Source organism: Hippocampus guttulatus, chromosome 21, assembly GCF_054856545.1.
Source record: "Hippocampus guttulatus isolate MCC_2025c chromosome 21, RoL_Hgut_1.0, whole genome shotgun sequence".
Classification (NCBI taxonomy): Eukaryota; Metazoa; Chordata; class Actinopteri; order Syngnathiformes; family Syngnathidae; genus Hippocampus; species Hippocampus guttulatus.
Window position 1 is genome coordinate 8,267,139 of NC_141281.1, and position 24,655 is coordinate 8,291,793.

Sequence of the window (24,655 nt, forward strand, 5' to 3'; positions counted from 1 at the left end):
TTTTTTTTTTTTGGGGTGGCGGGGTGAGACCTGGATTGGCTGTCGGTCAGTCTTAGCTAGGTCGCTGAGAAATAAGCAATCATTCACACCGGATGTACGATTGAGGCTCGACGCTGAGCCCAGTTGACTTTTGGAGAAGAGAAGTGGGGTCCATCATCCTGAATGGCAAAAGAGAAAAGCATCTGACGCTGCCTTCCAACTAAAAATGTGAAATAGGAGCTGTCCGTCCTGCTGTCTCTTTTGTGGACTTTAAAAAAAAAAAAAAAAAAAAAAGAATGTATTAAGATATGTATGTGTACATGCCTTGTCAGTTTCATCTCACTTATGTGTGTGTGTGTGTATACTTGTGTCAACCCATCGGAAAAGATTTATCATTTACTGTACTGCCAATAAAATGATTTCTCAAAGGTCAATTTCAAAGATAAGAACAAAGACAAAGAGCCTCAAGCAGCCTGCTTGGAGAAGAAGAAGAAAAAAAAAACGGAAACATTATCTTTGGAAAGCTTCGTCAACATGGGGAAAATTCCCATCAAATTAAAAATCTGCATGTGAAAGACATTATCAGTAGTCACGCTTAAAATAGAAATGTCGCCTTCCACACCCACGCCTGAAAGTTAACACCTTGTTTCGATTTCCAACGTGCCACCTTTGTGACGTGACTCCACGTAGTTGCGCGTCAGAGCCAAGGTGCGCCGAGACAAAAGATGAAACGCTCGCCAAACGATTGAAAAGAAACACTCAAGTCGCCTGACAATGAGAACAATCTGATGACAAGTCAACCGGGTTGTGTTGAATCGCTTTTTTTTAATTACATGGTAATGTTTTTATCCAGTCACAAGTCTAATGAGCATTTTCTGTACACAAGCCAAAACGTTCATCCAAACCAAATAGGAAAAAAAAAAACAAAAGCATTTGGCGTGCGCAAGAGGTGAAGAAGCACAAAAATCATCACGTCACATGTCTCGAATGTTCCAACTGGGGCGCGGCCGTCAACGCGCGAGGCTCGACTTTGCGTTAAGATCTCGTGTTTGCGCTCGAGCGCTTTTCTCGCTTTCAAAGGATCACGTTTGTCACAACAAGGAATGGGCCACGCGCACACGATTTCATTTCATATGCAGCTCAAGGTCTCTGTACTAGTACACCTTTTGTCCTCACTAGTAAGTATGATTCGGCGCCAACCGTGTCTAAGGAGCGGCTACTAGTGCGCGACCTTGTAGAGTTTCTAGTGACGCGCTGGTAAGTTTTAATTGTGTACTCGTAGGCCAAACGCGGCACGAGGAGTATAAAGTCAAAGAGCATACTAGTACACGAACCCTCAAATGTCCATCAAGGATATGAAATCAACGCTCGAAGCGCGTCACTGCGGCGGCGCCGGCGCGTTGTGTTCCATGTTGTCCACCGTGCGGATGATGACGATCTGCTCCAGGTTCTGCGCCGGCGAAGGCGGCGGCCTCAACTGCTCCACCAGCGCGTGGAGCGTTTCCGAGTTGATGGTGGACACGGGGTCGGCTTCGAAGCCCTCCGGCTCGGGTTGGGAGATGGCCGTGTTGCTGGGCTCCGCCTTCATCTGCTGCAGAGAGTCGCTCAGAGAGGCGGCGTCTGACGGGCCGCCGCCTTCTGCGCCGCCGGCCGGCGGCGTCGCTGGTTCCGGGTTGCTCGGCTCGGCTTCGGGGATAGAGCTCAGACTTTTGCCGTCCTTGCTCAGTTTGCTCTGTACGAAAGCGATGGGATGGCTGGACGCCAGCAGGACGACTGCGGGCACGAGAGCACAAAGTAAAATGGCGCCGAAAAGCCGAGGGCGCAAACGTTCTCGTGCTCTCGTCACAAAAAGAGACTCTGGTGAGAACACCGAAGGATCTTCAATTGTGAAAATGACGCCAATAGGGCGACCCGGAGGGCAAGTGGTTAGCACGTCGGCCTCACAGTGCAGAGGTGGAGGGTTTGATTCCGACTCCGGCCTTCCTGAGTGGAGTTCGCATGTTCTCCCACGTGCCTACGTGGGTTTTCTCTGGGTACTCCGGTTTCCTCCCACATTCCCAAAACATGCGCGGCCCATCGGAAAATGGATGGATGACGCCATGAGTCCATTGCGGCCTGCCTAAAAGCATCTTAGGTTTTCGGAAAAGCGACTCCTTGCAGGTGGGTCTCTTGCTATTGTATTCGACTGCAGGCATTTAATTTTTCCGAAGACACCGTTACAGCTCCCTTGGTTGTTTTTTTTGAAGTGATCTCAAAATATTTTTTTGTGTGCGTAAAATGAAGAGCTAAAACTTTATATGGAACTTTTGAGTCTCTCTCGACTAAGTGGCAACTCGTAACTTGAAAAATTGGCTGTAATTTTTTTGTTGAATTGTTTTTTCCGCCCTGCAGCAGCGGAACTGTAGCGATCGGTGTTTAGCATGACAAGATTGAAGGGTGGTGCCGGCTCACCTGCTCGCGCTCTCTCCTTGTGTTGTCGCACTTCGTCGGCGTGCGCCTTCTCCTGGTGTTTGATCATGTTCTTCACGCTAGCGAAGCGATTGCCGCAAAGCAGGCACTGCACGCCGTTGGTGCCGTCTTGAGTCGGCACACACAAAAGAGCGTCATAAATGAGTGAGGGCAGAATGTTGACAAAGGCTTCGAACGGCGGGAAGCTCACCGGGGTGAAGTCGCCGCATGTGCTTCTTCAGTTCCGACGACGTGACGAAGCTGCTCTCGCACTGCGGCTGGGAGCACTTGTACGGCGTCTCGCCTGGACGCAAACGGGACGGGCGGGCGGTCACGCCATGATGCAGTCAAACGCGCGGCCCCGCTTTCCTTACCCGTGTGCTTGCGCGCGTGTGCGATGAGCGAGGACGAGACGGAGAAGGACATGCCGCACAGGTCGCACTGGTACGGCTTCTCGCCCGTGTGCCGCCGCTTGTGGTAGGTCAGCGTGCTGGACTGGGCGAAGGCCTGGCCGCATACGTCGCACACGTACGGCTTTTCGCCGCTGTGCAGCCTGCAGGGGGAGCAGCCGCGTCGCATTTTTAAACGATCGCGTTTATTTTATTTTATTGATTTTTTTACAGCGTACAGGCAAGTCTGTGTTTCGAGTCGCGCTCCTTTCGTGTCGCAACACCGCAGGCAGCACTGAGCGGTTGCTAGTTGAGCATATGTGGTTCAGATTTGAATTTATATTGCTTGGTTGAAAATGTGGGTGTTGAAAAAAACTCTGTTTAGGTTTCTTTGGTTGAATTTGGGTGTCAAGTTGTTTAGCTAGCGACAACTGCAAATAAACGGCGTGAAGAAGCTTTTTGCAATCTATCCCGAGGGTAAATAGAGCTATGGATTTGAATATATTTGCATCGTGTTCACATGTGTCAAAACATTGAGCAAAAATCGAATGAACCGCAAAACCCTGCCCCGCCCTACCTGACGTGGATCTTATAGTTGGACGAGGTGGCGAACTTGAAGCCGCAGCGGTCGCACGTGTACGGCTTCTCCTCGCCATGGTGCATGCGGCGGTGGGCCACCAGCTGACACTTCTGAGCAAAACACTTGTCGCAGTCGTTGCAGCTGAAGGGCTTCTCGCCTGCGGCAAACACGGACGACGTCCTTGTGTGATGTGAACATGACCTCGGCCACACATTTAAAACATTCTGCCGCCGTCCTCGGCCGGCTAGCGACCCTCCACGGCTTTTTATGAATCCACCGCTTACCCGTGTGCGTACGCAGGTGAGTTTTGAGCTGCGTAGCCTGTCGGAAGGTTTTGGAGCAGAAGATGCAGATGAAGGGCTTGAGGCCCGCGTGGATCTGCTCGTGCCTCCGCAGGCTGCACAAGTCTTTGAATGTTCTGTTGCACTCGATGCAGGACCGCGTCGTCTCTTCCGAGACGTTGGAGGCGTTCTGCTCCGCATCCTCCGCCGCCTCCGCGCCGCTGTCGTCGTCCTCGCCGTCCGTTTTGCTCCGGCCGCGGCCCCTCCCCCTGCTCCTCCCCCGACCCCGGCTGCGTCCGCGCCGCACCTCCCCGATGCGCTGCCTCTTGGCAGGCGGTTCGTCCAGCGAGGGGCTCCAGTCGGCCGACGTGTCGCCAAAATCCTTCACGCTCGTGTCGGAATCCTCAAGGAAGTCTTCTTCGGTCTTGACCTGGCTTATTCCTCCTTTTCCTCTGCCCCTCCCCCTCCCCCTGCCCCTGCCGCGGCCACGGCCTCTCCCCCTGTGGGCTGCGGGTTTCAGGGTATTGTCGGCCGGGTTGCTCGGCTCTGCCGGACTGCTACTCTGAATTCCTCCTTCTTCATCCAAACAGGCGGCTTTGCTCCCCTGACTTTCCTGGCCTTCCTGATTTTCTTGGCCTTCCTGATTTTCTCGGCCTTCCTCACCTCCCTGGTCTTCCTGACCTTCCTCACCTCCCTGGCCTTCCTCACCTCCCTCGGCTTCCTTGCCTTCCTCGCTTACCTGGCCTTCCTTGCCTACCTGGCCTTCCTCAGCAACCCGGCCTTCCTGACCCTCATCCATCCACCCACCCGACACTGAGACGATGGCCAGAGAGACCGGGGAGTCAGGACTCCCCGGAGAGCCGGGACTGAGCGAAGAGAGGCCCGCCTCTTTGTCCAACTCTGAGTGGGACGCCTCGCCGGCCTCGGACGAGTGAGAAATTCCTTCCAGATACTTTGTAGCATCGGACATTCCCAGGAAGATGGCGGCTCGGCGGACAGCAGATTGTCTGGTGCTGAAAGTAACATCCATAATCAATCCATTTATTATCAGCGGCGGTTAGTAACCAAGCACAAAACGTCGGCTGTCGCCTGAAAATTTTGAAGCTGTATCTTACCTGCTGAGGTTCATTTGTCCCGTGTAGACAAACTCCAGCAGCTTCTCCAGGGCATAGCGGCTGACTTTGTCAGGGTCCAAAGTGGTGATGGCCTGTTCCTTCTCAGCCTGGGAGGAGAAGTACTTGCTGAACGCCGCGAGGATGTTTCGGTGAGCCCGGAACTCCACGTCTCTCACCATAATGGTGACGTCGCACAGGAAGTCCATTTCCCGCTGCTGATGCAGGCGCTGCAGGAGCAGCTTGCCATGATTGGCGCTGAGAGCCATCGCTATCAGAGAGTCGACATTAATCACACCGACTCTTGTCAATCCGAGCTCATTTTTCTCAGGCAGACCATGGCGTTTCACATTGTATGTTAGTAGGAAGGAGTGAGAACAGGCTCTAAGGAATATGTGTGTTCGTAAAGTGTAAATGTTTATTAAAGCGTGTTGGATGGGGGGAAAACTACATTGAAAAAAAGTTAATTCACAAGTGTATCTGGAGTGTGTAACACTAAAAACTTTCTTACTGTCAGCAGTTTCCCAGTGATGCTGAGAAGTTAAGTCCTCTGTTAATGTCACTTGTGTGTGCTCTACAAGAAATAAAAGCTGGAGTTAGGGTTTAAACAAGGGTTTTTACGTTCAAATTTATGCTTTTAAGTTACACGGTGCTGCGTTTTAAGTACCGGTTTGGGTTTCAAAGTCAAGTCCAGCGTGAGTGTTCACACCACCAGACTTGGGTTTCTATGTAAAGTTTCAGTCCGGTGATGGAACTTTAGATCAGGGTTTGCGTTTCGAAGAAAAGCTTGAAGCCGGAGCGACTGAAAGTCGGATTTCAAGACTGACCCAAGGTGAGAGCTTTAACTAGGGTTACGGTTTAAAAGTAGGGTTTTAAGACAACGAGGGCGTTTCAAAGGCAGGTTTCACGTCAGGGTTAAGGTTTGTAGGTAAGGTTTCAAGCTACTGTCAGGGTGTATAAGTAAGGTTTCGAGGCACGCTCAGCATTTCAAACAGTGGTTATGGGTCTTTAATTGAGGTTTATTTAAAACAACATTTATTTTAGTTCATAACTGCCAAAGAAGTGTCAAGGCAAGTTAAGCAAACTGTTGGGGTTAGAAGTCGAGTGGGGAACACTAGCTGTCGGCTAATAAGAAGCAGTTTTGGAAAATAAAAGCTCCCTCCCGTTTCCTGAGTAGGCCTTCGAGCAATGCTAATGCTAATAGCCGTCCCGAAGCTCGCCTTAAGAGAAAAGCCCCGTCTGCTTCGTGTGGCACCGAGTCCACTTCCCAGCACGTAATCTCGCCAACACGCTGGTTCCGAAGAGCTTCTACCGCCCGCTTGTCGGTTCGGGCTGCTGTTGTCGAGAAGCTGAAGCTAAGGCAGCTAAAACGGGACCAAAAGGCGCGCATAACACTGTGCTCTTATTTCGAAGGATTCACCGATTGCCCCGGCGGTGGCCACATAAGTTCGCTCAAATTGCAACAAACGCCCAATTCGGAGGCAAATCGTGCAAACGTGCCATTCGTGGTCAGAATCACTCAGCTTCAAAGCTCCATTTTTAAACGAAGTCAAAGTAAATAAAAGCAGTAAAGTGCTGTACCTTGGAATATCCGTGCACCGCGGCCGTTACCTCGGGATTGTCTGAGATCTCGCGAGACTGAGGTGGCCGCCTAGTAAGACTCAAGAATCAGCTGCTCAGTCGGAATCGGAATGATAATATTGGTCATGCTCTTCTTTAATGATGTAAATAATTGATTGAGATTGACTTAAAGAATTACTTAATTACTCAAAACATGCAAAAGTATTTATTTTGTAATTGGGGTACTTTATGAAGAATATATTGAAGATGTGTTTCATTTACGTCAAACACTTTCACGGCGACTGGTCAAACGCGTACTACAAATAACGCATTAAGTGAGAGCCTCTAACGTACTTAACAATTGTTATTACAACAATATCATATTTCAAGGGAATACTTTTTTTTTTCATTTACGTTCGCATTTTTGTTAGACGAGACCGCAGAAGAAACAACAGTGATCGACAAGCTTCTACTCCAATCAGGTTATGGAAGGTCGCAACGCTAACCAATGAATGATCACATCTGAGAAACACCAGAACGTGATGAGACGGAACCAAAGATGATTGGCACGCGTTTTCTCCAATCAGGTAAAGACAATCTCATTACGTTGACCAATGATTGCTCTTGGCAACAGAATCAACCCATTTGCATTAGCATTAGCAGTCTCTCGACTGGATGTTGTTGCTGTCAACAAGGCTTGTTATCTTGTACCTTCTTGGTTGATAGATTTAAATGAATCGCTACATTTTGGGAACAAGTTGAATTTTTCAGGCGACAGCCGACGTTTTTTATGGTTAGATCTTTATTGCGTTCGACGCAAGCCTGCATTTAGTACTTGTGTTTAGCGTTGATGCTAATGTAATACATTTTCCATCACTTGTAGCGAGCTACTTTAACCCTCTTGCTAGCTCGCTCGCGATTAGGAGCAGTTGTATCCTAAATTCAGGTGCTGCTGTCATGGGGGAGGTGGAGCTGTCATGCCGGGCCTACGTCAAGATGTACCTCCACGCCTGCTTGTTCCCCCGTTGTAGCGTCAACGGGCTACTGTTGTCTTCCAGCTCCGCAGGGGGCGCTGTCTGCGTGACTGACTGCGTGCCGCTGCTGCACTCGCACCTGTCCCTGGCACCCGTCACTCAGCTGGCACTCACACAGGTAAGAATCCGTTTACATGGATGCAATGGACGGATGGAGACCATTTAATGAACATAATCCTGATGTTGCAGGTGGACGTGTGGTGCTCGCAGACTCAGCAAAGGATTGTGGGATACTACCAAGCCAATGCCTGCATGTCAGACTGCAGGTGAGTCCCTGCCAATTGTCCATAAGTAAACTGAGTTACAAGAGAGGTGATGGAAGCAACCAACCTTTGACAGCCCAACACAAGCAGCCATGAAGATCGCCGACAAGATTGCAGAGCAGTTTGACGGCGCCGTTCTACTCATGGTCAGAATGTTTTATTCGCCTCAAACGACGACATGCAGGTACGAAGCGTCTTCATCTTTTCTGATGTTTGTCACCCTCTACAGCTGGACGGGAGCAAAATGTCTCCTGACTACCGGGTTCCTCCCATTGTCATGTATGAACGCAAAGACTCGAGATGGATGCTGAAAGACAAGCACACGTAAGTAGAGGTCATGTCAGATTCTGCCATGTCCAGGTTTTTGTTGAACAGCCCACTAGCTTGATGGTAACAGAATCCAAAACGCCATAGACGGGCTATCTGAAATTAGTCTAAATATTTTGGTCATTATAAACTTAACCCAGCTGCTACTTTAACAAAAGCAAAGACATTTACATTGATCCACAAACATTTTATTATGAAATCATGATTCACCTCTTCCAATTCCAGGATCATGCTGAGGCAGTGGGAGGAGACGCGTGGGATTGCCGTCCAGATGTTGGAGTCCGGCGACCACTCGCTCTTGGTGGATTTCGACAGCCACCTGGATGACATCACCAGAGACTGGACCAATCAGAAACTGAATGCCAAAATCGCTGAGTTGGCCTCGCCAGCCAATGGTAATATCTAGAAGCAAGGGAGAAGTCCTTCAAGTAATTCATGAACTTTTTTTCTGTTACCGGGAGGGATGATGACAAGAATGCTGTTGAAAACCTTTATTCTTCATCTCGTTGTTTCACGAACACAACAGAACAAATGACAAGAGCAGTATGTGTGCCAACCCTTGTTTTTGTCCCGAGGACTGTCGTTTTGACTTCAAGGACATGTAAACATACCACAAGAAGATTCCACTTCACATTCCATCCACTTGGACTTTTTCCATTTATGCTGACATGAAATGACCCTAACCTATCAGTGAGTGTGTTTAATAATAATAATAAAAAGGTTAACCGTGCACTGTTTTTGGTTGTTAGTAAAAAAAATGTAAAAAAAGTTTGATTGCCAAAAGATGGCAGCACAGTGCTACTTTTCTCTAAACAAAGCTCCCCAATTCACTCCAACCATGACACAAAGATGGCATACAAAAACAGTTATTAGGTCACTTTTTCATTGACTAACAAGTGCACAAATTGTAAAAATGGGGGGGGGGGGGGTAAAAACAATTGCCAAACCTTAAATATTCATGACATGATTTTGATCTTCAGTGAACATGACCAATAATAAAAAAAAAAACAACATCCTGTGTTTAAATGACAAGATCGACATTTTGTATGCTCTCAAGTGTCAAAAGCGGGACACGCAAATAACTACAAATGTGACCAATATCGGAGATATGCCGATGTGAGTGCAGCGTAACCGCCTGGACGGGATAAACCTGATCGATGTCTGCACAAATTAACAAAAAAAAAAAAAACTGTTAACACAAATAATCACACTAAGAATATAACATTAAATATGTTCTAAAATTAATACATTGGAAGTGCATAGAACATTAAATACGTAAAGTTGGGCGGGTCAATACAAGCGGAACGAACTCGACGAAACACCTCCTAATTGTGTTATTTACTGGACGTACGTCCATGTTGTCACGGCACAGTGTTGACACTTGTGGAGTTATTTCGATGCCATTTGGAGGTCTGGTGGTGGTTTTGTGTGTTCTAAGAATGTAAACAGAAATCTCTGCACACCCTTGTCCAAATGACATTTTTTTGTGATTTCAAAAAAAAAAAGGACCAAGATTTTTCCAACTGTCCTATCATTTATATTTCCCCCTTTGAAAATATTGAAACGGTTGTACAGGTTGTAGGTCATGCTACTGGCGGGAAAAGTTTTGAAATGAGTTCTCTTGGTCTAATTTTGATCTCAAGAAAATGGCATTGAACGGGTGGGTCGACTTTTGATGACCTCTTGACATGGAATCCAATTCTCCATTAAATTAGCCACCTTGAGCCCCAGTGAAATTCCAGCCAGTGTGTTTTGTCCCAGTTTGTAGTGTGTGCCACGTCATTCCATTCAGTCGGGCAGAGTTCAAACTTGATGAAAAGACCCCCGCCAATTCAAGAAAAGTGACATTTGTGCTATTTTGGCTCAAGAGCCCGCCGCGACCTTCCGTCAGGGCGCCGGTTCGGCCGTCTGCACGGCCACCAAGTTAAGCGTGATCTCGTCCAGCGGAGACTGCAGGAGGCCGAAGGGGTCCAGGATGGAGCGAGCGCTTTCCACCTGCTGCTCGGCCCACGGCAGCGTCACCTGACATCCGCCGCCAAGAATAACAATTGAAAGGACATGCCAGATTCAAACATACGGACCATGGATGTGTCCCCTGGTTTGGCCAGGAAGTGCCTACACCCCCCCCCCCCACCCCGGGTACTCGAGTACCTGAACGATGATGAGTTTTCCGGCCGGATCGTCGGTGCAGCTGAGTTCTTCGCCGAAGCTGAGAGTGAGGCTGCACTGCGGCGGCTCGCCGCCGTTCACGCGGAAGTTGTCCAGCTCTGAAATTCGACCGTCATGACAAAAAGGACAAAAATCACAAGTCGGCCTACGTTTGAAGACAAATGGGAACCAATGCGTGAAGACAGGAGCACTGAGCTGGCCACCGCAACTCACAGCTGAGTTCTCTGTCAAGGACAACGTTGCACTCTTATTGCGAAACTGAGCAACTCTTCAGACTTGTAATTTAAAAAAAAAAAACTATCAAAAAAATGTCACTACTTTAAAATTGATCAACTTTTACAACCTGCGAAGATAATGAGGGTCACGCAAAACACTGACGACAATTTGACTTTTTTTTTTTCCCCCCGAAGGGGTGGACTTAACTTTTGTTGCCAGCAGTTTAGACGTTCATCTCTTTAGCACTGTGAAATGCATGTGCCTTGACTGAATTTGTTCGGTGACCACGCTTGTTACAAATTTTTAAAAAAACAAAAAACAAAAACAAAAAAAATGTTAAAAAATAAACACGATAAAAATAAACGGAATTAATCCAGCAGTTTTGTGCACGCCATGCTTCAAGCTGACATCCTAGAATGTGTGCTTTTACCCCCCCCAAGCAGATATCGAAGCAAAACAATCCAAACACATTGCCACTCACGTTGCTTAAAGGCGGCTTTGCTGAAGAGCAGGACGGGCTCAGAGTTCCTCTCCATTTTGCACAGACCCGGCGAGGTGGCGTGCGGCCCCGTCCAGAAGACCCGGCCGCGGCAGAAGCGGCGGCCGTACACACCCTGGCGGGTGGACGTGAGCACCACGCCCTTCTCCATGAAAGGCAGCAGGGAGAGCAGCGCCATCCTATCGGTGGGCGGCGAGGGCAGCGGTTCCGGCAGGTGGATGCGCGGGAAGCAGACGTCGGGGGCCGGCATGGGCGGCATGGGCGAGGTCGACGGGGCGTACAAGACGCGCACGTCGGGCCCGTGGATGTGACGCGTCAGCATTTGCTGGCCCAAGTAGTGCACCGTCACGTGTAGTGAGTCCTTTTCTAAGCAACCGTCCACAAAATACAATTATGTTTTTTTTACATTTCCAAATTGATGTTCTTTCATCCTCAATTAAACAAATCTATACATTACATCTTGATTTGCAATTTTGATTAGTTTTGCGACCTGTCATGTTATTCATTACATTATTTTTTGTTCTTTCACTTAAAAAAAAAAAATTCTGTTCAGTTCCCACAAAAAAAGGAGAGCAGTATTTATTTGACTTGATTTGGATATTTAATATTTAGGAATGTGATTGTATTTATTTCCCATGTAAAGTTAAGTAAAAAGTAGCTTTGTAATCTTGCTATTCATTTGAATGATATCAGCTATTTTTAGTTACAGTTTTGATACGTCACATTAATTTCAACCTTCATGACATTTTAATTTTGGATTCTTTTTTGGAACTTGCAATGTATTGTTATTACTACAATAGTGTATTTTTATTTCACGTCTAAACTGCTTCCCCCAAAAAATTGAATTGCGATTTTGAAACTTTGCCACAGTTTATTGTATTTTTCGTTCAATTATTTTTTACGTTCTTTTACAAAGACAGATGGATGGAGCGGAGCGCTTACCTTCCGGAGGAGGCGTGACGCTCTCCTCAATGCGGACGTCCAGTTGGATCTCGCTGAGCGCTGCAGGGACGGAAGGGGGGAAAAAAGGCGCAGGTGTCAGGCAACGTTCCTCACAGTGATCGTCAACTAGATGTCTTATTCCGCTTAGCTTAGCATTTGCCAGACTTTGAGCCCTGACCCTGATCTTATGGCACAACACGAAACAAAAACGTCACAAAAAGTATATCTTGGCGTGATTCTCCCGCAAAGAACCCACATGCTTACTTCAAGCTGCACGTTGTGTATTTAAAAAATAAATAAATAGAAATAGAAAACTGAATCAAAGACTGTTAGCTCAAAGCTATTGCAAAACAGCATAAATTGTCTAACTCATCTTAGATTCTTTATCCTCTGCAAACAACTCATATCACAGGTTAATTGTATCTTCTGTCATTTAGTGGAAAAAAAATATTGTTATGCCCGTCAGTATAATATACTTTGCTGGCATTAACAGATAAACTTTTTTTTTTGTCATAAACCCCCTCCCCAAAATGATTGAAGTCGCATACAGTATATTAGCGGCATCTGTGCTTGAAACTCACGGGCTTCCTGCGTGGCGCCGTCTATCTGGACCGGACGCTGTTCTGGCAGGAGATGCTCAGTCTGGAGCTCGACGTCTTCAGCACCCTGCGCCGCAGCCACAAAACACTGTCACGCAAGCTAGCACGCTAACAGCAATAAAGAAAGAATGCTAACAAGCTAACACAACAAGCCTCCCTTTTCTTGGTCTTGTCTTTGGGACATGTAGCGTGGCAAGAATCCTTTGAATTTATACACTTTGGAACGATTTGACACGCACCAGCTGGATTTTGACGTCATCCTCCATTTTGATGCGCTTGACGTGAGCGACATCTTCACGGACTGCTACGTCTCTGCTGCTGCAGCTGCTCCTGCGCTTCGACTTCCTGACGCTTTTCTTACATTTCTTCTCCGGCTTTTGCGCTCCTTGACAGATACACAAACCAAACGAGTCAGCATGTTTTTTTTTTTCTTTTAATGTGCTTATTTACTCTATTTTATTCATATGTGGGTGTGAATGCTTGCTTGTCTGTATGTGAACTGACATGTAGCTGCAACCAGTCGATTGTTCTTCTCTCTCTAGGCAAGCTACCCCCAAAAATTGGCGAGCATACCATTTTCACCCTGCTCGCCGGTGGGTACCAGTCGGTAGACTTTGTAGGGCTCGGAGATGTCCAACTGGGCTCGCTCCACCACCTCGCTGAACTCGGGGCTCTTGTTGAGGGCGCAGCGCAGTCGCGTCTTCCAGCTGGCCGGATTGCTGTCGCTCAGCCTGCCCTTGAACTGCGCCCACGCCTCAACAACAAAAAGCATGTTTTTCCTTTTTTTTTTTGTTGGCAACTTTTGTAGTTCTGGTGACATGCACAGCTTACACCCACAAAACTTATCCGCTTCCCAATTGACACTTCTAGCACTTAATGAGGAAAATCTTGAGGTGCTGGCGATGATTTGACAACAACGGACAAACAGAGACCAGCTAGTTCACAAAAGACGAGTCGGCTTTCCCAACTTAGCTATTTAGTTGCTATATTGAGCGACATTTCTGAGCCCTCGAGCAACTTTAATTTCAATCAGTGGAATCATTTTCACATCGTTTTGGGACAAGGACCTCCTCGGCCATGTCGTTTGATGGCTCATTTTACAATCTTACATTAATTGATTCATTTAAAATGTGAATTTATGATTACAAACCACATCTATTTGCGAAAACACTCACAAGAAGGATAAAGAAGATGTGCACAATCGATGGCGGCCCAAGCTTGAACGGTGCCCCGTGTGCGAGGCAAGACCCACCCTCACCTTGAAATCATTTACACGTTATTCCCTCGGCATAATCGATCTGGATTCATCTTCAACACGACAGGCGGTTGTCAAGGATTTCTTTCGATTGGGAGCCGCCCAACCTCGACAAACATTTTCTTGTCTGATGCATCGATGAGTCACACAAGAAACGAGTACACGTTCCTAAGTGCAGCTTGAGGGAAAGGCCGAGATTGTGTAAGCATCAGACATGAGCAAGCTCTCACTGAGCTTGACGCGGAGAAACGAACCGGCGCGACTTTCAACACAACAGTAACCTACCAACTAAAGAATGAACAAGTAGCGGAACGCGCATGCAACTACTAGAAGGAAACACAAACTCACATTGAAACCCTGCTCTTTACAAAATGCTGCTTGCCATTAGATAGGACGCCCTTCCAAACAGAATCACACACACACAGTCACACAAATCACACCTTGAAAATGGCGGCATCCTCGTCCTTGCGGAAGTCCTGCTTGCCGGCATGTTTCCACGGGATGCGGAACATGGTTTGGGCCTCATCCTCCCACTTCAGACCAGGAAACTGACCGCTGGTCACCTGCCGGCACGCATCACTTTTAGTTGACAGGTTCTAAAACAAGATTTGAGCAAAGCACTTCTTTCACCTAAATCACAGATGTCAAACTCCGGTCCTCAAAGGGCCCCGGTATTGCACATGTTTTCGATGTTTCCCTCCTCTAACACACCTGATTCGAAATGATCAAGAACATCATCAGGCTCCTGCGGGGCTTGATCTGATCATTTGAATCAGTTGTGTTGCAGCAGAGAGAGATGGAAAAACAATGCCGAGGTGAGTTTTCAGCAAATCGCGGGGAACAGGTTGGGGGCGGGGGGGGAAGAGTGTTTCTTGATCACATCCTGCACCTCCTCCTGAGCTGACTCACACGCACGCGCACCTGTTCCACGATCCAGGAGCGCAGTCGACGCGTACATCGCGGCGTATTCGGTGCCATGGCTCCAAACAAGCGACTCCGAGCCAAGTTGTGGGTGGGTGTGTTGGGAGACACACGTGTACACCTACAAAAAAACAAACAAAATAAACACACACAAAACACATAACGCAGTTAGTTTCTAACTTAATAAATACACAGATAAAAGGAGCTGGTTCGCAAGTCGGCACTTCCTCGTTGAATCTATAAACGGTATCGTTCGGTCACGCAAACGAGAAGAAACATTTCGCAAAGCGAGAGCGCGTCTAAAATTGTCCCCCAAAATGTCGGCGGTCTCAATTCGGAAGTGGATTTAAGTTTCGTTTACCTCAGTGGGCGCCACAGCTTGTTCTGCTGCTGTGTCGGGGTCGATACGTGCGTGCGTGCGCGCGCGCGCTCCTGTGGCCTGCCTGAGTGTTTGTGTATTGCCTCGACAGGGCTCGCGTGAACGCGCTTCAGCAGATCGCTGGGAGTTTCTATGAAATCACGTGACTCACAGGAAACCTGACAACTGCTGGCCACTAGGGGGACACAAAGTAGGACACAAAGTACGCAGACGCATGTAGCGGTCCACTTTGTTGCGACATATGCATAAAAATAATAATTATATCTATATACTGTTTTTTATATATGTATCGTATTAATCATGGACTCTATTAAAATGCTTTGTCATCCAAGGTTACATTTGTGCTTCCAGTCAATTTATGACGGTGAACTATTTATATACGACATTTTCACTGACAACCCCCCCTCCCCAGCCGTCTTGTTTTCTTAAACTTTTCTGAGCCAAGCATATATTTTATATCCAGTTCCAAGTCACAAGACACCTCGAAATAGAAATGTTAGAAAAGAAAAAAAAAAAGCCAAACTGACAATCTCACCTGACAAGTGAAATCTTGACTCAAATAGTTGAATACAGGGATATTACTCAGTTGGATGAATCGCAAATGGTCTATAGTAGTTTAGTGTTTAATATGTGTGTAATGTTTCATTGGTGGCATCAATAGATGAGCAAAGAGACGAACATATTACTTGTCATACAAAAATCATGTTGGTCATTATTATCATAATACTTGGTCGTGTTTTCTGAGGCGTTACTTGGTATATAAAGACTTGTCACATCATCAATACACACACAAAAAAAAAACAATAGTTGCTTCAAAAATAAATAAATGTTTCTGTCTGTGTAGGCTGTCATCTGTCCTGATGTGTGATCCAAGTAACACTTTTGTATAAGTTGTCGCGTTTGTCTTATTTACCCCAAAATGGAAATGACTCCAACAAATGTTATTTGTCTAATAAAAAGTCACATAGTGGAATTGTTCGGAGAGTATATTTTTATTGATCATCAATAAAGCACAAAAATGATCATCTTGGCACAGTTAAGTACATAGAAACGGGATAGATAATGCCAACTAAATATCTTTCTTCTTTGCTGACAAACTTGATGAACATTGACTTATGAGGTATGCAGCTAGTTCAAAATAACCATTATATGCGTGTGTACACTGCATACCGTACGCCAGACGGAAGTTGGCTCAGCTTGTGTCAGGGTGGTGCGTTGCGTTCCTGGGAACCTTTTCGCCCAGAGGAATCTCCATTAGTTTCTGTAGGAAAGAATCGAGGCATTAAAAAAAAAAAAAATTTGGCAACCTATCCTGCTCTAAACCGAGTCCTTTTGGGAAGTCATTTGTCATATTTTCATGAAAAAAAAAAACAGGGCAATCATTCATAATTCAAGCGACCACAGAAAAAACAACTTTGCGTTGATGCATTCAAAGATTTCACCTTGCGCAGTCGAGCGTGGTAGGCGTCGTCGTCTTCGTTGTCGGCCCTCTGCGTGTCCATGTGGTGGCGTTCGCAGGTTCGGATCAGGTCGTGGGCGTCGTAGAGAAGCGCGGGGTCCAGCGAGTGGGCGTTGATCAGACTGACCAGGTACTCTCCGTAGTGTTTGCTGCACAGAGTGATTTTACTTCCTTCATTCACTCAGGCGGTCGTGCTTCCGATTGCAAATGTCAAACCTGTTCCATATTTACGATGTCGAATCCTGATGTATGCCATCACGACGGAGTTGCGTCATACTCACCCGCAGAGTCCGGCCTGGCCGGGCTGAGTATGGATGCCACAGGGCGAGTCCACGAGCTGACCTCCTTCCTCTTTCTGCTCCATCACGCCGCAAGTGCCTGCGTCATACAGGAGAGTACACGAAAGGCACACATTTAACGGAGGAGGGAGAAAAGCAGTGGGCCAAATACAGACCCCTCTGTTCTTTTCCGGGACCGGTGAGCATTTACATAAGAGAACACTTGCTGGTCACTCTTACCCGCCTGCAGTTCGTCAGAAGGTTCTGTGTTGAATTCCACGCCTCTCATCTGACAAACAGAAGCGCATGAGGACATATGAGCAAACAATTAAGACGTTGAGATGAAAGCTGGAGATAGCACTGGCGTGGGGTCGCACTTGCAGCAGCGCCTGCAGCCGCGCGGTCTCCCAGTCTCTTAGGTAGAAGAGACAATCGCGAGGATGGTGAGTGTGGAAGCCCTTGAAGTGGCACTGTTCGGTCCTGCAGCCCGTCTGCAACACATTGGGAGGGAAAAGTGCTCGTAATCTGTTCAACTCAAGTAGAAGTTGACATGCTTGTGTCAAGTAACAAAAGTGTAAGTACTGATTGAACTACTTTCCTCATAGTAATTGGTATACAGTAGTGCTTTTCTACCTCAGGTACTCAAAGCGCTTTACGCTGTCACCTTTTACCGACTGACAACGCAGCATCGGGAGCAACTGGGAGGTTCAGTGTCTTGCTCAAGGACACTACGACATGGGTCGCAATGGCCGGGGATCGATCACCAACCTCTCTGGGTTGGGAAACGGCCACTCTACCATTGAGCCACACTCGTCCCCCAACCTGAATATGAATAAGCGGCATAGAAAATAGATGCACGAATGATGAATAAGCACAACTGCGCCGTCATCTGCGTCTGCTTAAAACTGGCGCCATTTCAACCTACAAGAACTTGCACCGAACGCAAGAAACATTCGGGAGGGCTGCTTCCCTTTGTAATGCTCCACTGAATAAAAGCGTCTGGTCAACCAAAGTATGTTGTGCACCCACCGTGTAGTAAGGGTTGTTGCAGCCACTGCAGAACTGGTACCTGCATTGGGAGCAAGTGAAGTGCATGCAGCCGCCTTTCGTCAGTGCGTACTGGAAGCGGCAATGAGGACAGGCTGCAACGACAAGCTGACGTTTACTCAACAACCTTGTCAATCATCATTGGGTGTGTGTGAATGCTCGGACTGGGCGATATGGACTTAAAATAAAGGCCCACATTTTCCTCATAAAATTCAATTGACGGTCCTCCGATTAACCCCAGTTGGAAGTTCCCGAGAACAGCTGAACTTTATTTGGGGCTAAGCAGAGGCACTTGAAATGGTGGCTGGTAGGTGCTGATGTCTAAACTGCTAAAATGGAATCCCAACCCACTGATGCCGTTGTCCCTCAGGTAGCCAGCCAGGCCCTGCCTCTGGTACTCGGGGTCGTTGTCCCGCTTCCACTGATGGAATTGCTCGCAGGTCAGATCCTGGTGCTGAGGCTCCCACTTACAACACAGACGGATAGAATCCAGCGGTCAGCGAATCAAAACTTGACAACAATCGCTCCCCATGTGTGTTCTGTCACTCACTGTTTTCTTGCACTTGGCACAGAAGCTGTTGCAACACGACAGACATGTCACCTTCAGTTGGTCGCCTTCATTGATGAAGCCCGAGACGCACTGCAGGACATGACATCAACAAAAGACGTTCACCAACACTGCCACGGTAAGACTTAAAAGCGATAAATATGTCCAATTTCTCATAAAAGTGAGGACGCCTCACACATCTCTTCATGACACAACACTGAAGAAGTGACACTTGGCCGCAATGTGCAGTAGTCAGGCATGAATGTAAACAAGCGGCAACAAATGCAAGTCGACCCATAAGTTAAAATGTCCATATTCGGCTATCAATTTGATTTTGCCACTGAAACGTGGTCGTTTTGACGACAACGACGACGTTTCGTCGCGGCTTTGGTGAAGACGACACGCACGTGACAGCACCACAGGAACTTGGGGTCCTTCATCAGCGCATGCTCTGTCAGTTTTCTGTGGAAGAGCTCGTAGACGTCAGGCTCCAGACAACCCCGCAGCTGCGAAGCACACGCATCCAGTGAGGTCATAGCGGCCCTTTCCACATCCGCCTATACATGCCTCCTCATCACTCTGCATTTCCCCCCACACCCCCTGGCCCCCTCCCTCCCCGCTTCCAGGTCGCACCTGGATATCCAGCGTGAAGAAATAACTGTCCAGCTGCTCGGGATCAGTGATGTCGGGCCCGCGACAGATGGGACAAACCATTTCCCAGATGTGCCCGTCGCGCACCTTGATGGTGAAGTGCTGCGTGAAGCAGTCCAGACACACCGAGCACTGGCATGACGTCAGAGACTGCATCTGCACACGGACCACAAAAAAAAAAAAAAAAGTATTTTGTCAGTTTAAAAAATAAAAATCAACAAAAAGCATGAGCACGTAAAAATGTATTGTATTTAAATCTAGAAAAAATGCATTAAATTGGGATTTGTTGTGAATGCCTTTAATATAGATTTTTTGATGATTTAATGAACTTTTCGGGGGGCAATGATTCCCCCCACCCATTGGAGGTATGCCGACCTTGCTCCGAGGGAAGATGCTGAGGCAGCACGGACACTTATTGTTGAGGACACGCCTGATGAAGTCGCGGTCGTGCGACTCCCTGACCGCTTGTACCACGTCCTCCAGCGAGTAGGCCACGCCGGGCTCCTGCAGCAGCGACAGGGTCAGCTCGCAGCGCCCCCAGCTGGGCAGGCCGTACAGCGCCAGCAGACGTCGGCACATCCGCTGCGGGGGTGGGCGAGAGATGTTAGCCGAGGTGCGCTGCAAATGGAAAACTGTTGCGGCATTTATCCCGGCTTGAGGCCCGTGTACTAGTACACTCTTAGCACTCACTAGTTGGACAATTCAGCTCACGGGCGGAACGACTATTGTACTAGTATTTTTATTTTTAGCTGATGTATGACATTTTTGCACTGTAGTACAACTTTAGTTTAATCATAGGACAGCTGAATATTACTAGTGAAGGAAAACAGCAGTACTTGACACCTGTGTGCTACTAGTACTATTAGAGAAGCTCCTACTTGTATGCCAAAGTTGTCATACTAGTATGCAGAATTAGACATACATGTTACAGAAACGCTCTACGAGCTGGAAGGTTTTCCACAGCGGCATCGTAAGGGTCTACCTCTTTGTTGGGGTGGTTGGGGTCCACGGGTGGCTCGGGCTGCTCGTTCCAGATCCGCTGATGGAAAGCGTCCAGTAGGGGTCGCTGCAGCACAGACAGGGCTCCCTTCACCTCGCCGCCGCTTTGCAGCAGGGCCTCCTCGCACTGGCATGCGTCCCGAAAGCCCAGAGAGTGGAGCTCCGTCATCTGTCCGCACACACGCTTTCATTCAGCCGCCGTCCATTTTCGTACTTTGACTCAAGTCACTCCGATGATTTTGAAATGCTTTGAAGCCGGACTAGCAGCTGCAAAAACAATTTTGTTGTTGTAGCTCCAACCTTCATCTGTCGGTCTCTGAGCAGCTGCGTCACGGCTCGCTCGGTGTCGCCCCCCGACGCCAACCAGGCCAGCTTGGCCTCGGCTTTGGAGAGCTTCACGGCTTCGCCACTGGCCGAGGCGCTCACCTGCACCGAGGCGGCCAAGGCGCAAAGCTCGTCCAGCAGGTGCGGCAGTTCCGACGCCTGCCAATCACATGGGTCCACGCTGCTGCCGCCGCACACGCGCAGTGCGGCGTACACTTCCTCGGGGCTGATGCCGTGCTTCTCGGCTTCCTGCAGGCCGAGCGCATGTTAAGATTGCGAGTCGTCGTTCTGGCCAAAGGCATGTCTACGAAAATCATGATTACAAAAGTATTGCTTTGGCGATATCTTGGTGCCAAAGAAACTGTCGAAATGAAGGAAAAAAAGCTTCATTCAAGTCAGGCCGTAGCCTTGTCTAATAAAAAAAAAATGCTTTGCTGCCATCTTGTGACAGTTTCTACAAACAGAGGGGGTTCACTGCAAGGATGAAAGCTTCTTACTTTGATCTGGCGCACGAGCTTGAGCCCGTCTTCCCTCATGCGTTCCTGCCTCTTCAGATCCAAACTGGCTCTCGGCTTGGGCCTGGGTGGGTTGCCTTGATGCTTGGCATCACCTGAGGCCTTCGGGGGGTGCGGGGGTCCATCCGACGGTGAACCCGGAGAGCTGCACACCTTGCACGCCTCTGCGGACGCGGGGTTGACAAAGGTGCAGAACTGACACGTCCAATGAGACTGAGGAAGACAAAAAAATTCCCATCGGGAGGTCACACCTTGCTACGGGTCATTTCACAGCAGGGGAAAGCAGACAGAGTGGATGTCATTGGCTGAGAAACTTGGCTGGGGGGGGGCGTATTACAGGAAGTCATTTGGCCCCGCTGCTGGGCAGGGCTTAGGCGCAGAAGGGTTCGCGCAAAGACAAAAGATCAGAAATATGTAAATAACAACAATCACCAGCCACTGCTGACACCCAACTCTTTGTTCACAAACATTTTAAAAGTCAATGATCCATCATCTTGTTATTTTTCGGTGTTTTTGAAAATCACACAATTGTACCAACCTGCCCGCGGGTGTCCGTACCAGAACTCGGGCTGGAAAAACCTGGGTTGATCGATGGGCGAGGGGCCAGACGGGGGCGCTCACACACCTCACACAGAATACTGCTGCCTTGATTGATGACCGTGCAGCTCTTACACTGCCACTCTGTGAACACATAACTCATATGAACTCGTATTTTTTTTTCATGTGGGTGGTAGATTATTTTTGCTCACTATTATTATGATTTTTTAAATTTTTTTTTATCTCTCTTAACTTCCCATATAAATGTTCCAAAAACCATCCGGCCATTTTCAACCCAATTTGGAATGATGCATGGCAAGGCGTCACATCTCATTTCCACAGCAAGCAGACCCCTCTCACCTGCGTTGGAGGGCGTCGAGCTGTGTTTCCAGATAGGGCGCAAGCGAGTCGCGTGGATTGTTGACGCACGTCCACATCAATGGCGGCATGTTGGAAGGAGGAAAGGAGTTAACGTGGACCTTGTGTTTGGATTAAACCCTGTCCGGTATCCCGTTTCCAAACCTGTTCGTCTTGGCGGGTGTGAGCACCGTCCTGGTGTGACCTTTGCGCTCGGGGTGCGAATGGAAGAGGCCATCGCATTTCAGGCACATCGTGTGTTCGCATGTGGCGCACTGAGCATGCACGGGTGACACGCCGCAGATGGAACACATTCCTTCAGAGGTGGCAAACAAACAACACGTTCAAGGAAAGGAAAAAAAAAGAGAGATGAGTGTGATTACGAATATGACGTTTAAAGTGGCATACCCTGCATTGTTTTCAGTCCTCGCTCTCGCTTGTGACTGGTCCTTGCCGGGTGGCGATGGAAGAGGTCGTCGCATGCGTCACAGAAGGACTGGTTGGCACATGAGGGACACACGACCATTGCCGAGCCTCCGCACAGATTGCACTGGTCCGCTGCGTGCACAATTTCAAAGTCGGTACTTCCCAAAACTTGAATTCAATACCACTGTGCTGTAATTTGGCGGTCATTCTTTTGCATACCACTCAATAAATCAGTGGTTGTCAACTGTTGTCACCGATTTTCGCTGAGTTACAACCCACTTTTATAGAAATTAAGAACAATTAAGAAAATTGATTTATTTCAAAAAGCCCTTGAACACATGTAATAATTTTCTAAAAACATCACTACACTTTTTGTTACATGTTCAGAGCACCTAATTTCGAAACTGGGGATCAACACAACCGATCGGACGGTGACTTTAGTCAAATTAAACTTTCATGCTTTTTTGAAAGAATTCTACACTATCTGTCAAGCTGCTTTTTGTTGTGAAGCGAGTTGCGTTCACTGCCAGCATACAGCGCTCTAGCACTCTCCTAATCCATAAATTTGATCAATCACTAAGTAAACATTTGTGAGCAACTGACATGACGACGCCGGTTCCGGAGCTTGTTTGGCGACTGCTGCTAAATTGGGCTTGGGCATCAAGGGCGGCGGTGGCGGCTTGGGTGATGACTTCTTCTCTTCTGGTGGGGTTACGGGGGCTTCAGTCACCGTCGCATCCTGGATTACAAAAATAAAAATCGGTCTGTCTTCACCTTGGCTTTGCAAGAGTGCGAAATATTATGTACACCTGCGGGCCGGCCAACTCAGGGACCAACTCTTTGAAGACTTCCCGATGAGGATGCGTGCCCTGAAGATGAATAAATAAGGACGCTGTGAATCCGCAAAGATAGCAAATGGCTCCTTAAGGACAAGTCAAACCTTAATGAGCATTTCCAGCTCCCTGCGCAACGTCATGACTTCCAGCGTCACCTTGGCGACTGTGTCGCGATCAGGCTCGGCGACGTCATCGGGAAAGCTAAGGCCGTCCGACTGCTCTTTGGTGTAGCCGTAAAGGAAGAGCACCCTCCGGCCGCCCTGTGCGACAGCGACTCGGCCATCAGGCATCAGTTTGGGTTGTCGACATGACGCCAGTGGCGACGCTCACCTGGATGGCGTCCACGGTGGATCTGAAGACCGGATTGTTGTGCTTGACACTGCGCCAGAACTTGGGCCTAGTGACGCTGGTCAGGTTGTAGCCATACTTCTCCAAAATGCTCAAGGCTTTCACCAAATTATTCAACGAATCCAACACCTGAATGGAAAAGATTACACCATTCTAAATTACCATTTTCAATGAGGTTCAACTTAAATTTATGTACTCTAACCAGCTAAATGTTACGAAATGTACACCGCTCGTCTCTTCGTCAAAACTTAGGAGTCGAATGTCAAGTGCTGACCTGAGCTCTGCTGCTGCAGGACACATTTTCCCTCAGCATTGTCTCCACCATGAGGTAACGGTACTTCTGGGACAGCGGCAGTGGGTAGCTGGCCATCAACTGGGCCTCGGCCTTTCCGCCCTGGCCCAGGCCCAGGCCCGAGGTAAGGTAGGCTATGGCTCTATTCCTTGCCTCCTCCATCTGCCTAATGCTGCTACTCACTGCAAATAAACTGGGGAGACAGATTAATTCACATTTAAAGTGTAGAGAGGCGTCATGTTTGATCCAATCTGTGAGCAACATTTTGTCAGTGTGATGAAGGAAATATGGCGCAGGTATCAACAACAATGTACAGAGCATCAGAACTTCAACTGAAAGACATTTTTTAAAAAAACTATACGAATAGTTTTCCTGAAAATAATTCCTCTGGCATTCTCTTTGAGCTAACACGTATCGTTTGCTTTCATTGACGCCAGTAACTTCCTGTCAAGGTAAAATCCAAACCCAGAGGAACAACAAAAAAGGTATTGATAGTGTCAATAACAAACTGGAAAAAAACCTCTCACAATACATGGTAGTGTCAAGTAATACTTAATTAGGTATTTGAACGAGTTCAACTTCAACGAGCGACATAAAGCCAAACGTCAACGTTTCATGTACTCAAACTTTGCTTCAGCGAGACAAGAAGCGTCACCACGTACACGCAAGCACCGTTTAACTTGACTTAGCTTTTAACCGCCGAGTACCCAAAAGACAACATTTAAGAAAAAAAACGAAAACATAGACAATCGAGACGTTTTGCCTCACCTGAACTTAATCGAGTACAGTAGTCATATCGGCAGAACGAAGTCGGAAGTTCAGATCCAACGCTACTTCTGGTCCGGTCGGGTTTGGTTTTCACATTAAAAGTAATTGAAAAGGCTTCGAGTGTACTGTACTTCCGTCGTGATTTGCGATTTTCATGGGAACATTTTCCAGCAAAGTGGAGAAAGTAGAATCATAAACCAAATCAAGAAATACATTAACCCATCTGAGTTAAATGACATTATTTATTTTATTGAACAATATGCGTTACTTCGAGTTGAAGGTCGAAGCGGAAATGGTCAGTTAAAAGCGAAGAGGGAG

At 47.7% G+C, this 24,655-nt stretch overlaps 4 protein-coding genes across 11 annotated transcripts; 1 reads left to right on the forward strand and 3 right to left on the reverse strand.

Annotated features, from left to right (window-relative positions):
- Nucleotides 1-784: 784 nt before the first annotated feature.
- Nucleotides 785-6,434, reverse strand: mynn (myoneurin). Of its 4 annotated transcripts, XM_086101808.1 has the most exons (10): nucleotides 6,371-6,434; nucleotides 5,301-5,363; nucleotides 4,969-5,060; nucleotides 4,793-4,899; nucleotides 3,681-4,690; nucleotides 3,394-3,553; nucleotides 2,802-2,980; nucleotides 2,639-2,731; nucleotides 2,431-2,556; nucleotides 785-1,752 (listed from the first exon to the last, which is right to left on the reverse strand). In XM_086101808.1, the coding sequence occupies exons 3-10, from the start codon at nucleotides 5,056-5,058 to the stop codon at nucleotides 1,358-1,360; spliced, it is 2,160 nt and encodes a 719-aa protein (XP_085957934.1). In that variant the 5' UTR covers nucleotides 5,059-5,060; nucleotides 5,301-5,363; nucleotides 6,371-6,434; the 3' UTR covers nucleotides 785-1,357. The 4 variants fall into 4 exon arrangements, with proteins under 4 accessions (XP_085957934.1, XP_085957935.1, XP_085957932.1 ...); XM_086101809.1 differs by having other exon boundaries at nucleotides 4,793-5,060; nucleotides 6,371-6,410; XM_086101806.1 differs by lacking the exon at nucleotides 6,371-6,434 and adding an exon at nucleotides 5,457-6,282 and having other exon boundaries at nucleotides 4,793-5,060.
- A 554-nt stretch (nucleotides 6,435-6,988) lies between these two features.
- On the forward strand, nucleotides 6,989-8,703 carry emc9 (ER membrane protein complex subunit 9). Of its 3 annotated transcripts, none has more exons than XM_086101815.1 (6): nucleotides 6,989-7,142; nucleotides 7,408-7,501; nucleotides 7,573-7,649; nucleotides 7,723-7,792; nucleotides 7,876-7,970; nucleotides 8,199-8,703. In XM_086101815.1, exons 3-6 carry the CDS (start codon nucleotides 7,636-7,638, stop codon nucleotides 8,377-8,379), a joined length of 360 nt encoding a protein of 119 aa, XP_085957941.1. In that variant the 5' UTR covers nucleotides 6,989-7,142; nucleotides 7,408-7,501; nucleotides 7,573-7,635; the 3' UTR covers nucleotides 8,380-8,703. The 3 variants fall into 3 exon arrangements, with proteins under 3 accessions (XP_085957941.1, XP_085957942.1, XP_085957943.1); XM_086101817.1 differs by having other exon boundaries at nucleotides 7,014-7,044; XM_086101816.1 differs by having other exon boundaries at nucleotides 6,999-7,501.
- irf9 (interferon regulatory factor 9) lies at nucleotides 8,450-14,689 on the reverse strand. 3 transcript variants are annotated; one of them, XM_086101812.1, is made up of 9 exons: nucleotides 14,575-14,689; nucleotides 14,094-14,216; nucleotides 12,972-13,152; nucleotides 12,638-12,783; nucleotides 12,381-12,465; nucleotides 11,800-11,859; nucleotides 10,840-11,223; nucleotides 10,125-10,240; nucleotides 8,450-9,995 (listed from the first exon to the last, which is right to left on the reverse strand). In XM_086101812.1, the coding sequence occupies exons 1-9, from the start codon at nucleotides 14,629-14,631 to the stop codon at nucleotides 9,861-9,863; spliced, it is 1,287 nt and encodes a 428-aa protein (XP_085957938.1). In that variant the 5' UTR covers nucleotides 14,632-14,689; the 3' UTR covers nucleotides 8,450-9,860. The 3 variants fall into 3 exon arrangements, with proteins under 3 accessions (XP_085957938.1, XP_085957937.1, XP_085957939.1); XM_086101811.1 differs by having other exon boundaries at nucleotides 14,563-14,689; XM_086101813.1 differs by lacking the exon at nucleotides 14,575-14,689 and adding an exon at nucleotides 14,284-14,362.
- A 1,237-nt stretch (nucleotides 14,690-15,926) lies between these two features.
- LOC147186995 (E3 ubiquitin-protein ligase RNF31-like) lies at nucleotides 15,927-24,439 on the reverse strand. Its single transcript, XM_086101804.1, has 24 exons — nucleotides 24,338-24,439; nucleotides 23,552-23,762; nucleotides 23,260-23,406; nucleotides 23,034-23,189; nucleotides 22,903-22,962; nucleotides 22,697-22,832; nucleotides 22,076-22,225; nucleotides 21,833-21,983; nucleotides 21,671-21,690; nucleotides 21,312-21,454; nucleotides 20,756-20,986; nucleotides 20,235-20,507; nucleotides 19,918-20,103; nucleotides 19,311-19,517; nucleotides 18,918-19,091; nucleotides 18,692-18,790; nucleotides 18,288-18,377; nucleotides 18,089-18,203; nucleotides 17,720-17,832; nucleotides 17,068-17,181; nucleotides 16,931-16,979; nucleotides 16,694-16,790; nucleotides 16,396-16,561; nucleotides 15,927-16,214 (listed from the first exon to the last, which is right to left on the reverse strand). The coding sequence occupies exons 2-24, from the start codon at nucleotides 23,729-23,731 to the stop codon at nucleotides 16,146-16,148; spliced, it is 3,126 nt and encodes a 1,041-aa protein (XP_085957930.1). The 5' UTR covers nucleotides 23,732-23,762; nucleotides 24,338-24,439; the 3' UTR covers nucleotides 15,927-16,145.
- Nucleotides 24,440-24,655: the final 216 nt, after the last annotated feature.

What these genes read in the sequence shown, in the direction of transcription:
- mynn (XM_086101809.1), bottom strand. Translation starts at nt 5,058, where the DNA reads ATGGCTCTCAGCGCCAATCATGGCAAGCTGCTCCTGCAGCGCCTGCAT. An exon ending in TCACCTGCGTACGCACACGG is followed by an intron (nt 3,554 to 3,680) that starts GTAAGCGGTGGA and finishes TGTTTGCCGCAG; the next exon opens with GCGAGAAGCCCTTCAGCTGC. An exon ending in AACTATAAGATCCACGTCAG is followed by an intron (nt 2,981 to 3,393) that starts GTAGGGCGGGGC and finishes CTCCCCCTGCAG; the next exon opens with GCTGCACAGCGGCGAAAAGC.
- emc9 (XM_086101816.1), top strand. Translation starts at nt 7,307, where the DNA reads ATGGGGGAGGTGGAGCTGTCATGCCGGGCCTACGTCAAGATGTACCTC. An exon ending in CTCAGCTGGCACTCACACAG is followed by an intron (nt 7,502 to 7,572) that starts GTAAGAATCCGT and finishes CTGATGTTGCAG; the next exon opens with GTGGACGTGTGGTGCTCGCA. An exon ending in GCCTGCATGTCAGACTGCAG is followed by an intron (nt 7,650 to 7,722) that starts GTGAGTCCCTGC and finishes AACCTTTGACAG; the next exon opens with CCCAACACAAGCAGCCATGA.
- irf9 (XM_086101811.1), bottom strand. Translation starts at nt 14,631, where the DNA reads ATGGCACCGAATACGCCGCGATGTACGCGTCGACTGCGCTCCTGGATC. An exon ending in ATGACGTCAAAATCCAGCTG is followed by an intron (nt 12,466 to 12,637) that starts GTGCGTGTCAAA and finishes GCTGCGGCGCAG; the next exon opens with GGTGCTGAAGACGTCGAGCT. An exon ending in GAAAACTCATCATCGTTCAG is followed by an intron (nt 9,996 to 10,124) that starts GTACTCGAGTAC and finishes GGCGGATGTCAG; the next exon opens with GTGACGCTGCCGTGGGCCGA.
- LOC147186995 (XM_086101804.1), bottom strand. Translation starts at nt 23,731, where the DNA reads ATGGAGGAGGCAAGGAATAGAGCCATAGCCTACCTTACCTCGGGCCTG. An exon ending in GCATCTTCCCTCGGAGCAAG is followed by an intron (nt 19,092 to 19,310) that starts GTCGGCATACCT and finishes GTCCGTGTGCAG; the next exon opens with ATGCAGTCTCTGACGTCATG. An exon ending in ACCACGCTCGACTGCGCAAG is followed by an intron (nt 16,215 to 16,395) that starts GTGAAATCTTTG and finishes TCTTTCCTACAG; the next exon opens with AAACTAATGGAGATTCCTCT.